Source organism: Pyrgilauda ruficollis, unplaced genomic scaffold (assembly GCF_017590135.1).
Source record: "Pyrgilauda ruficollis isolate IOZ18807 unplaced genomic scaffold, ASM1759013v1 scaffold66, whole genome shotgun sequence".
Taxonomy (NCBI): domain Eukaryota; kingdom Metazoa; phylum Chordata; class Aves; order Passeriformes; family Passeridae; genus Pyrgilauda; species Pyrgilauda ruficollis.
In genome coordinates, this window is record NW_024528377.1 from 1,019,333 (window position 1) to 1,034,191 (window position 14,859).

The following is a 14,859-nucleotide window of genomic DNA, read 5'->3' on the forward strand; positions in this document are numbered from 1 at the left end:
TTTATTGGCATAACTTGGCCATTTATGAAGAGCTTTTGAAATTTAGAGATTGCCTGTACTAGAATGTAGCTGTAGTTGAATGGGTATTTGGACCTCATGTTTTTTTTTTTGTTTTCTCTGATTGTTTTAGATGTGCAATCACCTTTTCTGGTGACACTGACCAGGAATTGTTTGGTGTGGTACCCAAAACTCTGCTATCCTAAATTGTTGCTGTTGAAACAAAAAATTTTTTTAAATGCACCTTTTTCTTTGGATCTCTGTTTCGATTCATTGACACAGACCAGCTCATGCTTTGCTTTATGAACCATTATTTTTGTTGTGTTGTTTAAAGCTGGTGAGCTATAAAGTATATTTTTTAGTCATCCTAAAATCAAGATGAAGAAAGTAATGAAAGTTGACTGGCTGATCAGAGATCAGTTAAAAGATACAGAAGAAGATTATAAACAGCAAAGACCTGAAAAATTAACATGACAATTGGCATCATCACTGATACCCAGTAGGCACCAAAATACATTTTCTGGGTTGCTGAGGAAACCACATGCTTCACATTTTAAATCCTGGAGTCTTTCCAGTTTTAAGCTCATACAGTGATGCTGCTTAGTAGTACCTTTATTTTAGACAAAAGAAGTAGGGCATATGCTAGAAATTTGGAAACATTGGCTTTATGTCTGAAAATTTAATGCAAAAACTTAGTTTAATAGATCTTTGGGGTGATTTTTTTCTCATTTCATTTAAAATAGATCTTGCATAAAATCTCATTTTAAGTTGTTACAACTCAAGGCCAGGGGAGAGCGTCTTTGAAAATAAAATAGGGACCATGCTGGGCAAATTTGAAATCTGAACCTGAAAAACATTAAATGGTGCTTCATTACTCTTTTTGCTGTATCTGTCTATCTGTGCTGGTAAACAAGGATGAAAAGAAATGAGGGGAAAAAATCAATACTTGGCAATCAAAGCATTTTAAGGAAATGGCATTTGGGACAAAAGATAAGTAATAATACACTGAAAGAAAAAAAAAAAAACCAACAGGGAATCAATCACCTCTTGCTTTGGAGGTAGGTCATGTTTTGTCTTGGGGAGGGGGGTTAACACTCCCTTTTTTGTGCAATGCAGCTGCAGGCAAATAAAATGCAAGTTTTAGTGTCTGAACATAGCAGTGTTCTTGGCATCTTCCCATGCTCTGTGTGATAATTGACCTGTGAGAAAGGAAGAACACAGATTTATTTTTTTCTTCAGTGGCTGTGCTGACTTGTTTAGCTAGAATTTGGGAATGTTTCAAATACTCCTGCACTTTTAAATAAGAAGCATTGCCTTTCTCCACAGGAGATTAATGTCCTCTGCTTTCCAGGAAACTTAAAAATCAGAATAAATATCTTATGCTTAATGATCAGAAATACTGTGTGGCAGGAGAGAGGGGCAGCAAGCAAAATGTGTAACTCAGTTGTTTAAAAACAGTGGTGCTCATAGTTGGTTTAGTATTCCTGACTTTGAAGTGCAGTGTTTGTACTTTAAAGTTTATTTTCTTTCTATTCCCTCATCTCTGAAGTAGGTTTACCTACTCAGATAGCTCCTCTCCCACAACCCTGAGGAGATGAGAGAGCTCAGAGAAGGAACTGCATTTTCAAAGATCTAATTCAGCTGATGGTAGTTTCATCCAAGGTGTGACCTTGAACTTGCCTACCAAGCTAATGAATATATGGTTTTCTAAGAATTCATAAAATTCTGGACTTTGAGACATGCCTTTGAGCTCTCTCAACGATGGCATTTAGTGCTTAAAAGTCCCACAGTGTCCACACTGTAGGCAATGGCTTGGTCATTCTTGCAGTGTCTGAGTCTCTATTTGTGGGAACTTTACAGAGAATAACTCAGCAGCAAAGGGCCAAGACTGGCCCAGCAAAGATGGGCTGCATGTTCTTTTACAAAGTGGGTGTGCATGCGCCCTCCTCTTTCAGACTGGATGGGTTTTTGCCTCTCTAACACTTCTGTGGGCAAACTTATCCTCTGCTTTTAACGTGCTTGAATCATGGGCATTTAAGGAGGTGTAGCACACAGGCTCAGCTCATCAGCCCAGATTCTGCAGGGAGGGCAAGGTGGATGTGCTGCACTTTCTGCTCAGCCGGAGTTGATGAAATAGTTCCTGTAACTCGGGGGCTTATCCAGCCCAATTACAAGAGTATTTCTCTAAGTCTCTGTCAGAGCTGTACTTGTGCTCTTTTTACTCCAGGTCTCAGGTCATGCCACTGAACTGGCTCTAAACCCCGTTCAGAGATTTCAAATGCCACAAGAAAGACCAAACATCCCCACAGGGCTTGTGTCAGCTTCTTTATTAAATCTGACAGACGTGACCTCAAAGATGTGTCCTGGAGGGCCGTGGGGAACTTGTGTCTCTGTGTCCCTGAAGGGATATCAGACCTCTTCTGCTGCTGCTTTTTCTTTCATTCAGACCTTTCTGTTACAGGCTTACTTGATGACAAGACAAAATTGAAATTTGTGCTTTTTAGAAATTTTTAGAGGTTATTCTGGCTTATTGGTTACCCTTTGTGTCCAAGATGCTACAGTGGCTTCTCTTTTCACCCATATACTTTTAGAATTTGCTTTACCATGGGGGGGTGGGATTTTTATTGACATTCATAATGTCAGTAGTATTATCTTCAGTGAGAAGAATTAGACAGGCTTTTAATCCCTCATGTCTCTCAAAATACTACCTGTGGTAGCAATGAAAGTGCCAAAGAAGACTGAAGAGGCTTCACTATGTAAGTTCAAATTCAGCATAATTTTCCTGTGAGATTTTTTTTCATTCCTGACATCCAGGTAGAATAATTGTTTAATTTCCAAATGGAAAATTAGGACACAACACAGAATTTATTTTCATTTTACAGTGACCACTTTCAGAGTAGGATTCTTACCCTTCCATTTTGACTTTCCAGTTCTCTGGCAGTCCATTAAGACCTTTCAGAGTAATTGCAGCCCAGCTCAGGTGACACAGTAGGTTGTGTTGGTTTGTTTTCTTCCATTAATGTACAACTAATAAGATGATATCAGGGCAGGAGAATAGCACAGTTTCTTCATATCACTTTTAAACTCCTTGCTAGTTCAGTTTTAAAGATGGCTTATTAGCATACAGAGTTTGTTACAGCAGCTTCAGGAGCATCCCAAAGATTTGGTATCTTTGATTCCTTTGAGCCATTTCATAACATACATTTTTCTCATTGCAATATGGGTCCTAAAAGGTCCACAAGCTTAGCTTGAGAGAGCATTTTCCATGGCAGATAGTCCATAGTTTGCAGGTGCTGGTAGAGGTGACAGTGTGTTCTCCAGGGACTTACCCAAGGAATATACTATTTATGATATTACAGTAATTTTTAGTGCACAGTTACAACTGCTACTGCAGCATCTATGGCAGACAAACCTACTGGACTCAAAATAAGGTTTTGTACCTGCCTATGTTATAATTTAGAACTTTTAAGTGGAAAATGTGCTTCTTTATTTTTATAGTACTTTTGAGCATTTTGTGGTGCCACAGTAAAAATAAAAATGTCTGGATTATATGTACCTGTGTTCCCAGACGTATGCTAATATTCTTTTAAAAAATCAAATTTTCTTCTGTGTGAAAGATAGCAAGTCAGTTTCTTATTTTGAGAACTAATGTAAGGAATACTCTCTCCCTTTATATTGATGTTATTAAAGAATCTTGCCTGTTGACTTTAGTAACTAAAGTGCTTGATTGTTTTGGTTTTTTTTTCTGAAGTAACCCTTGTAGATAAGTAGGCTCACAGAAAGAAAGCAAGCAGGCCTGTGAGGTTAATGAGGTTGGTTAATGAGGTAGCAGCCAGGTGAAGAAGGGTTTTAAACTGATGCACAGTGCTCTAACAGTGTCACACAAGATGGATAGCAACAGCTCAGTTACAAGAAAACTCAACTGCAGTTTCTGGTATTATCTGAAACCACAACTCAGCAAATTTGGCAAATGTGTCATGTATATGGAAGGAACTTTTCCAGTATCCCTCAAAGAGGAGAAGTCACTTTAATATTATGTCCTTCTTGGGCCTAGAGATAACCTCTTGATTGGCAAGACAGGACATTTCTCATAGGTAATTCTGGTTTCTTGAAGGGATCTGGGAGGACAGCCAACTCTGGGGCCCCTTGCCTTCATTTTGAATTAAACGTGTAGTTTTTCTGGCAAGATAAAGCTAATAAGCTTTGTTGGTGTATTCACTGTCATGCAAGGCAAACACAAACTTCCCCATGATTGAAGAGGCAGGAAAAGCAAGGGCATGTGCCATTTTTTGAGGTTGCTTGCATCAGTCTTCCTCACATGGCTTTTCATTGCTCTCTGGGTTGCGAGGCTTCACAATTTCCAGCGCTTTGGTCACCAGGCATTTTCTGCCCCTGGGAGTTTTGTCTAAGCTGTGTCTGGAACAGACGTTAGTGATTGTGTTAGTCAGCTTAGGGATCTTCACTAGCAGGGAAGGAGTAAGTTTTCAGTTTAAGTCAGTAGTTTCCTGGATTCAGGAGTGAATTTTGAACCCACTGTGCTAAACAGTCTTCAAAGCTGGGTCTCCCCACAAATTTATACATTTTTTTAGGACTGTCCTAAGGCACAAGTATGTTAACAGCTTTCAAATCTGTGATTTTGCCCAAAGGGTAAGAAAACTGGTCAGCATGGAGTAGTGTCAGCAGAGAAACTAAGGTCCCTCTGTCTCAGGACAGCATGCATTTGCTCCTTAGGATGCTCCTCTGCATGATGAAGAGGTTCCAGCAAATGGTGGTACTAATTTAGTACATTAGGTTTTCTAAATTTTTAGGGGTTTATGAGTGTGGAGCACTAACTATTGTGGGAATTTGATATTTAATCACCTATCACTGTGTTCTGAAGTAGTTCTGTAAGAGCAGTGGTAGCTAAATACTGAATAATACCCACAAACACACACTCACATTTAGTATTTACAGTATGACTTCCTAATCCCTTGCTATTCATCAGTCCATATCCTTTCCAGGAGAGTGAAGCAGGACAATCACAGCTGACTGGCCACGCTGTACACTGGGATTAGAAGCATCCCTCCTTTCTGGAGGCCTTCCCTCAGGGTAGAGGACAGTTTTACCCTACAGTGTGTCTTTGATCATAATAAATCAGTGATTTGGGCAAAGTAATTCAGTGGCTGAATTGTAATTTAATTTAAACTCTTTGTTCAACTTGTACAGCCTTCTGCTTGAGCGAGCCTAAATGATAATGTAAATGGAGTTCAGTTTGCTGTGAGGATTTCCTTTATAATCAGCATTAAATCCCATGTTCCCAACCTATCCACTGCTCTGACTCAATGGTTGGTCTTCTCTGCTCCCTGATTTCCATTCTTGGCTCTCTCAGTTCTCTGAGGAGTTCAGCCTTTCCTCTCTTTGTGTCTTTTCTTGACCTTTTTTTCTGCTGTGAGTGTGATATGTAGCACTGTAGTGTGTGTCTCTAACCAGGAGCTATCAGTATTGCAGTATCCTTATTCTGTGCAGAGCTGAAACCAAAATCTGAAGCAAGTCAGGAAAACATCTTCAGATTGCTGAGTAACAGAGATCAAGTTGCCACAGGATGGGGACTGTTTGTTTCACAGTAATTATCAATGAAATATGGCACATGGTTTATCCAAGTAAAGAAGTTTAATTGTTAGTGTAAAAACTGTTTCACTTTACACTTTTAAAATGTTACTTTAAGTAACCTTGTGACCTTGAGATGTTCTAAAAGTAGTGTGTCAACTTGTTTGTTTTATTCTGGTTCTTATAAAACACAATATCAGATCTAACTTAACAATTATTAGGTTAAATTTTTCCCCTTGTTTTATCAGCCTTGCACAATAAATTCCTTTTGATTTTTCTTTTTTTGAACATTTGGGATCCATCAATATGAAATTATTCCAATTTGTAGTATTTATGTTTTTTCTGTAATGAGCTTTCCTAAGTCAAATCTGTGCACATTTTTGTCAAAGCCTATTCAGAGACTTGGAACAGGAGTGAGTAAATGTCCCCAGAATAGCTGGGTTTTTAATCCTTTTGTGTTTGGTAGGTCGTAGGAGTAAAACTTTGGAAAACGCAGCCTTAGCGATTGCTTCATAATTTCAGGACAGCTGAAAGGAGAATTAGCATGATGTTATTCTGTGTGATTAGGTCAGGATTTCGACAAAATTGATGTTATTCGTAATTAGATTGGGAAATTAATTACCAGATAATTTCAATTATGATTCTCAGGATAATGGCATTTTAATAAACATGAAATAAATGAGTAATATCTAAATTTCATTGAAGAGGAGCAGCAGAGTTTAAACTATTTTGTTTTGGTACTTAGGATAGCAGTGTTTTGTTTTGAATTACTTGTGGGAATGAAAGTATTGAACTCAAGTTGGAACCAACAAATTGTCTTGATGAACAACTGAGGTTGAAATTTTGGTGGTGGATAATGGCTGCAGTCTCTTACCTCATGAATACCAACAAAAGGGATCACGCAGAGGAGCTCTAAGATAAACAAATTATAGAGAATTTTTAATTGCCAAATCAAATCTCTTATGACCACGTTTTATACTTCTGTTATTTGATTGCATTTTACATAAAGTTCATTCATAGTAATGTCTGTATGCCCTGAGACACAGGCAGTGCCAGTGGGCTGGAAAGAGTTGCTTTCCCTCTCAGCTCAAACCCCTGCCTTGTACTGACCAGAGTCCATGGTAGGATTTTGATTCAAACACTCTGCTTTTAACTGGGTCAGGCTATTGATATTATTGAACCTCCTCAGAATGATGCAATTCCACAGCTAAATTTAACTGGTTTACAGCTGTCTGAGGATGTGAGTCATTGCTAATGCATAATATTTCCTAGGCGGTGCTTTGGAACTGAGACAGTGCTTTAGAACAACATACATTGGCTCCCCTGAAAATGTGAATTTCAGTACATTTACCAGCTCAAAAAATCAGTTTTAACTCTTGGGATCCAATTTTTTTTTCCCCCATGATTTGAATTGTGCTGGAGTATTTTTAGAAGCTTGTAAGAAAAACTCCTCTCAGTACCAGTTTTCAGAAAAAGCAAACTTTAGTGACAGGACTGTGTTAGGTTTGAAGGAAATTCAAGCTATTTATTAGCAGAAGAGAAGGTTTGCAAACATGGTAGTAACATTCTGAGAATATAATTTGAAAGATCTGCTTTAAATACTGCTTGTTACAGGGAATGTGACAGTAGAGAAAAAACCTTTGCTATTTAGAAGATACTAGAATTACAGTTCACTTTATGCTGTCTATTCTTAGTTCTGCTTTGCAGTGATCTGTCAGCAAAGTGGTGCTACCAAAGGTTGGCTGGGTATGCAGAAGAAGGGAGGACAAAGGAAAACAAATAGAAATAGAGATTATTTACATAAACATAGATTAACTGTTTTTCTGGCTGGTATAAATATACTTACAAAGCACCCTTGTGTGAAAAGGCAATGGAAAGAGAATAGTCTGTTGGATCATTGTCAGTTCTTTGTTGCTCTTTTACTGGAGGTACAAAAAGATTAACTGTCTGTACAAGTTAATATTTCTTGAATCAGCACTTCTTCCTGCGCACCATTCTTTTCTCAAGTCAACCTGATTGCAAGCTTAGGTCAAGAATAAGGCATTAATTTCATGCAATGTCCTTCCTAGTGAATTCCTAGATTTTATTTTTCTCTGCCTGCAAGTTGCTTCCTTTTGAAGCAGTAGCAAGGTGTCTGTGAACCGTTTATTTATTTGACAATTAAGGATTTACTTTTAAGTAGAAATCACAAAACTAAATTATTTGTCCTTTCTAAGCTGCATAGCAATGAAGTATTTTATTTGTAAAGCTAAACTCTATAGAGCTTTATGCTAATTTCAAAGGACTTTTTGCAGATTGGAGATCACAAGAGTTACTAAGAATGGGAAAAGCAAGCAACTTTGGGGTTTTTTTTTAATTGGGACCTGTTTCAAATTTTAATTGGACCCTGTGTAGCGGTTCGTATGTGTGATTGTGTAAGGTGCACCAGCCACTTAAAATTCACTTTTAGTCCTGTCCTCCTCTATGCTGTCATCACCCTTTCTAGCCTGGTTCTTTTTCTTAAGGTTACTGTGTGTTCCTTTGTTAGCCCAAGGCTCCCTGTATCAGTTTGAGGTGTTAAAAATCCCACCATTTTAAAGTCAGCATCATCACTACATTTCCAAAGTGCACAATATTCCACTGTGATGCTGCAAAGGCAGTAATGTTCCAGGTAAGCACTGAAGTAGAGGAGCAGTAAAAAGAAAAGTTTATTGGGAAGCAAAATAAAAATTATTCCAGTGTTCCCTGGAATGGCTTTTAGTATGATGGTTCAAGAACAAGAACCTCTGAATATAACTTGACAACAATGTGATCATATTCTCATATTAATTGGTTGGATCTAAAAGTAAAAAAAAAAACAAAAACTTACTGAGTGCAGCTGAACTTTGGAAGAAACTCTGATTTCCATTTGCCAAAATCTTACTGAAAAAAAGGGAAATTGTTTGATCTGTCCTGAACTTCAAAACAACTTAAAAATCTCACCCTTGCAAGAAGACATGCTTTGCCTAAAGCTTCACATTGTTGCTAGTCTTGGGAATTTAACCTTTAAAATTAATAGCAGAACATTACTTTCAGTGTAATGATTCAATACAGTGCTATGAGCATTCACTCATGTGACAGACCTTTCTTCTCACACTCACAGAATCTGTTATTGCTAAATGAAATATGCACTTCTGCAATTCATGCAGGACTGTTCTAGTGGTACTTTTGCAGGATTTGCAATAGGAGGACAGTTATAATGGTGAGGTTTTCAGTGTGACATGGACAAAACTGGAGCTTAATCTTAGAAAACTCCCCAGTAATATCTGCTTATATACTTCCATTATGTTCTCCAAAACATGACTTTCAGAAATACAGTAATAATTTTAAATCCAGTAGTACAGATTTCTTGAATGGCCTCTGAGTACTGAAGGTGATCTCTCACTAACCTCTTTCCTTTTTCCCCACAGCAGTATTTTTAAAAATATTTTTATGCAGTCATGTCTGTTTTAACTGTTATGTTGTCATTTTGATTTTGATGTGAGCCCATCTTTTTCAGCTTCTCAAATACTGTGAGACTCCAGCAATTCAAGTATGACTGTAGCTCTCAAAATTTTATTATTATATTAGTAATTTTGCATTAAAGGGAGTGGCTTGTCTCGGCCTAGACAGAGCTGTAGCTGTTCTGTCATCATGTGCCTGCTTACTCATCCACTCTCCCTTCCAAAAATGCATCTTTCGTCCCCATGTTAATATTCCTGATGTGAAAGAAACATTTCTGCCTGTGGTTGGTGATAATCCATCATCTCCTTGTGGTCATTTACCCTGGAGCTGGGGAGACCAATAGTGCCTTTACGAAACCAAGGAAGAACTGTTTGGAAAAGTAACAGCTTATGTGAAGTTGTTGTTTGTTTGGATGGCTGTGCCACAGGAATGGAACAGAAACCTTCTGAAACCCCTCTGATTATTGAGATCCTATTTACATTGCTGCTCCCCCCAGGGGAAAGCTGGGATCAGAAAAGGGGAGCAGAGCTCTGAGATGCTCTTCTGCGCATCTGCTCCTGTGCTACACTGAAGGAATGCTATCAAGTGTTGATTGTGGAAGAGGTTTAATGACCAGTTCACAAACCCACTTCATTTATTCAGAAGTCACTGATAGAATAGAAATTGTTTTTGAAGTGTTCAATTTCCTCATGCCCCAGGGCACGGCGAGAGGGTGGACTCTGTCTCTGTGGAAGAATTTCTTGGCTGAAGCATGATCACAGTATCTAGTAACCTCTAACTAGAGGAATCTGGGAATCTAGTGGCCTTGATGGATATTTAACTAGATGTGTTTCCTTTGAATCCCTGGGCTGTTTTTAATTTACATTTGCGTGGGCTTTTCTCTGAGTCTGTATTTGCAAGAAGTAGAATGCTCCCTTGCCTTTGGAGCAGAATGCCAGAGGAAGCTTTTCTTGCCTCTACTCTGTGCTTCAGGGCTGCAAGGCAAAATAATTAGTTCCACACAACTAAGAATAAATCACCCAAGTTGAAACATGATAGTGCCTGACAACTGGTAATGTTGGAAAAAATATTCCAGTAAATCATTATTGATGGGAAAATCAGCGTGCAGAGCAGATGATGCCAGTGTAGCCTTGTGTAGCTTTAAACTAAGGATAATGTTGCAAACTTAGCCATAGATTGCTGGCTTTACCCTGCAAAATAAGTAAATATGGCAAGAAAAAAAGATTGTTAATAATTAAAATCAGTACATACTTTTCATTTTTATTTTTTGGGTTTTTTAGAAATATGGTACACTAATATATACATATGTATTACTATATATAAAGTATACATATATATATATAAAAGGAATATATAAGGAATATATTTTCCTTAGGTTTTTGGAACATTTCTGAGGAGGTTTATCAATCCTTGTGCCTCTCTGTGTTCCACAGGGCTTGGAGATTCCATTAAGATTTATTTCCTCTTTTCTTGGGTAGCAAAAAGACCCTATTCTGGTTACCTGTTCAATTTTCATCAGTTATTTGAGAATTTGTTTAGAATTGGTTTTTTTTTTTGTTTTTTTTTTGGTTAGGAATGCATTGTCTGTTCTTTTTTGGAAGGATTCTCAAACTACTTCCAAGGACATAAAAGCAAATTTCTTCGTTAATTAACTGTATGGACAGAGCAGAGACTATCTGCTTTTGTCTTCAGGTTATATCATTGTGGAGAGCCTATACTTATTATTTGTTCCAGTGTTGCAGATTTAGGAGAAAAATTGAATTAACGCAATTTATTGCTGAGTGTGATTTCATGGGGAAATTTTGCATCTATGATTACAGAAATATTTCAGTTTTGACCCATAATGCCAGTTGCAGTTTTCTATAGCGTAAGGGCCAGGTCCTTCAGTTACCTGACCCTGCAAAAGGCTCAGCTGGAGCTACAGTGGGCTTTTAGGTAGTGCCTAAATATGACTGGGAATATTTTGGCATACCTGCTATTCCCTCAGTGATAACAAACCCCACCATTCATTGCTTCAGACTGAAAAATTTGTACGTAGACTGAAGGAATAGGCAGGTTCACACTTTATACACATCACATTTTTGGTTTGGGTGTTTAATACCAGAGGGTGCAGCTGCAGTGGGGAGGTGCAGCAGTCACACATAGTGCTGTCATCTTACTCTGGCCGCAGCAAACAGTGTAATTGAAACATGAAAATGCACACTGGGCTCGTGCAAATAAATGCTTGTGCAGCCTTGGTAAGCACCTTAATACGTGTTGAGGCTGAATTATTTAGCTGCCTGTCGTGTGTGGTTTGCTCCCAGCAGAAAGCCGCTCTGCACTATCCCCTCTTCAGCCAGCCAGAGCCTTTGGTGAGTGTTTCTCCTCCAGAAGTAAACAGGAGTCTAAGAATAACTCAGCCTCCTTTGTAGTATATTTTCATGGTTAGCTGTCCAAACAGCCAGGCTGTCTAGACAGCTGATGGCACTGGGAGCTGCTGAAGTCAAAAGCAGCCACCCTTGCCATGCTGCGCGTGGGCTCCAGAACCTTCCAGTCAGAGCTGGTGGGGTTCTTTCTGAAGCTCCATGGGCTACAAATGTGTGCTAACAAGGCATTAAACAACTGATATGAGTGTATAAAAAAGGCATTTTCAATTCTTACAGTTATTTCTGACTGCCATGATATGTCACTGGTTATGTTTTTTTGATGGCCTTTAATTTTGTTTTGTAGTGTTGTGCCCAAATTCAGTTTTGAGCATAACTTTGAGGTCTAATACTTTTTTCCTAATAGAAACAAATGATGAAGATAAACCAATCCCCATGTTCTACTGTAATTTCAATACAGATAGCAAAGGTAGTGGTGCATGTCTCACAGAGCCATTTGCTCTCTAATCACAGAAACTGTTTTTCCAGGGTTAAAGAGTAAAACCTGAGTATAGTTGCTGTATTCCTAGTAACCAAGCAGTTGCTAACTGCTGTTCAACAGGTGAAACAAAAGGCTAGTTAATGCTTTAGTTTATCATTATGGGTGATAGCCTTTGGGGTTGTCTGATTGCAATATTTCTTACAAATGTCTTTGAAAGAGTGTCTTGCTTACAAGTGTTTTGAGTTGGGTACCTTACATGCCACGTGTCCTTCATTAGTTTATAATGTCCATTTGCTGATGCAAGAAGAACTTGTCAGAGCAACACAAGGAGAAAGCAACTGAGAAATCTGTGTACACTTTACTCCTTTGTTGATAAATCTGTTTTTGACATGTTATCATCATGTTAATGTGGCTGTTTCTTTTTGTGTGTATGTATGCATGAAAGGGGCTTGGCATTAGTTCTTCTGAGTGTATCAGAAGATATATTCAGAACTCCTAAATATATGAAATTCCGTATCCACAGAAAACAAGGCTGATACATTTCCCACCCAGGGAGTGGCACTTTGTGATACTCCATCACATAGCAAACCACCATGTAAGATGAACAAGCAACTTGCTAGAGTAGCAAAAAATACGGTTATACCAAAGAAAATACTTAAAATAATACTTCCTCAGCAGTTTTTAATTATCAAGTGGTTTTTTTTAGTTTGCATATGCAGTAAGGTTTTTGTCAATTTCTTTCCTTCCATAATGTGTTTCTTTGTTAATGTGTTGCTCATCCTTCTGTGACACAGTGCCCAACATCTTCAGAAATTTGGAATAATAGCTTCTCTTCATGCTGTTCTTGTGAATACTGTTCAGACTTGCTTGCTCTGAATTTATTCCTGATTGTTGGAAAGTTTACTGTTTTCTTATTATTTGATGGGTTTGGTTACATCACTTGTTGTTTTGAGCTAGGATTTATAAGAACTAGGCTTCATTTGCTTTAAGAATAATTTTAATCTTTTAATATACCCTAAGATGATTTTGGATGGTTTCCCTTGCTGTTGTCTTAAAATTGACTTCTTTTGTTCAAGATCGAAAACCTTCAGGAGCAGCTGAGAGACAAGGAGAAGCAGATGAGCAGCTTAAAGGATCGAGTGAAATCCTTGCAGGCTGACACCACCAACACTGACACTGCCTTGACCACGCTGGAAGAAGCGCTGGCAGAAAAAGTGAGTGTGGGAAGCCTGCAGTTCCCTGGGGAGATCCTGCCGCTGCTGCAAAGGCACGCTTCCCGATCCCGATCCCATGCCTGTTCCCGTTCCTGACCCCCTGCTCGATCCTGATCCAGTTCCTGTGCCCGTCCCTGATCCCGATCCTGTTCCCCATCCCAATCCTGATCGCGTTCCTGATCCCGATCACGTTCCCCATCCCAATCCTGATCACGTTCCTGATCCCAACCCTGTGCCCATTCCCATTCCTGTGCCTGATCCCGTTCCCAATCCCGTGCCCGTGCCCTATCCAGTTCCCGTGCCCGTTCCCGACCCCATGCCCCATCCCGATCCAGTTCCTGTGCCCGTTCCTGATCCTATTCCCCATCCCGTGCCCAATCACGATCCTGTTCCTGATCCCGAGCCCGATCCCAATACAGTTCCTGTGCGCGTTCCCCATCCTTTTCTCGATCCCGCTCCCGATCCCGTTCCCGATCCCGTTCCCCATCCCGATCCCATTCCCGTTCCCGTTCCCGTTCCGTGCCGGGTGCGCGTCCCGGGCGGAGCGGCCGCGGCGGGGCCGTGCCCCGCTAGAGGGCGCTGCAGGACGCGCCGCTGAGGCGAGCACGGCGGCGTTCCCGGCCTGGGACCGCGGTGATTGTCCTGATAATCTGATTTTTTAATGCTCGATTTTCGGGAGGTAACCGGCTCAGAGACAGACTGTCCCACTCTCTTTTGGTGGCACAGCTTCTTGGGCGAGCTGTATATAGTTTTTTATGATTCGCAGAGGAGCTCCTTTAGTCTATCAGATTCTATGAACTATGGTTAAACTTTACCTGAGGTTGGGGAATTTGCTTGCATCCTTTTAGATTCCAAGATATCCAAAGCTCCACTGATATCTAGTGTACCAAAAAGTTATTTTGTTTCCTTTTCTTACTGTATGTACCAGTGTCACATAGGCACTACACCCCTTCTTCTCTGAAGAACCACTGATTTAACTGTACATTTTAGAAAAATAAGATTTAAATAAGTCAGGAAGCAATATGTAATACATCTTGGTTTAGATTAATTTTGGTGATCAGAACCAGATGAATTGGGTTTTCACTGTAACAGCGCCATGAACATTGAGAGATCCAGACATTCACAGTATTGAATCCAGTATTCACAGTGCTGATATTTCACAGCAACGATTCCATAGATTTCTCAAGTTTTCTCTTTCTTGAGGATCTTTACAACTGTAAAGAAAAGAAAATGGCAATACACTCCTCCTCACTTCAAGTGTATCAGAAGTGTTGTGATAGGAAGCCTCAGGAGCTGAATTGACTAAGAGAGGTTTCCCTCACAGAGTGCTTTCTTTTGTCAGGAAAAGACCATTGAGCGTTTAAAGGAGCAGCGTGACAGAGATGAACGAGAAAAACAGGAAGAGATCGACACCTACAAGAAAGACATTAAGGACCTGAAAGAGAGAGTCAGCATTTTACAAGGAGATCTCACAGAGAAAGAGGTTGACCAGCAACACGAATCTATTGTGATAGAATTATTTGTTGTCTCTGTTTGCGTTACATTTGAGTTGAAGAAAACTGTTCCTTTATAGTAATTGTCTTTCAACAAAGCTGATCTGGTAGAGTACATCATTTGAGAATTTGCAAAGCATCATTGTTTCAGAGCCACCTTTTCAGGGATAGCAGCCATCCCCTTGTTTGCAGCAGTTAATCTTGTTAGTAGTGACTGACTGCTGGTCAGTGATGGCATTGACTGAGCTGTGCTGATAGACAGC

At 39.5% G+C, this 14,859-nt stretch overlaps 1 protein-coding gene across 7 annotated transcripts in view; it reads left to right on the forward strand.

The window, feature by feature from the left end:
* ERC1 (ELKS/RAB6-interacting/CAST family member 1) overlaps positions 1-14,859 on the forward strand; it is a 277,845-nt gene that overhangs the window by 87,780 nt on the left and 175,206 nt on the right. For all 7 annotated transcript variants that reach the window (XM_041484357.1, XM_041484358.1, XM_041484360.1 and 4 more), the window contains 2 exons: positions 12,966-13,103; positions 14,446-14,586. In XM_041484357.1, coding sequence (XP_041340291.1) covers positions 12,966-13,103; positions 14,446-14,586 — 279 coding nt within the window. The remainder of the gene's footprint in view (positions 1-12,965; positions 13,104-14,445; positions 14,587-14,859) is intronic.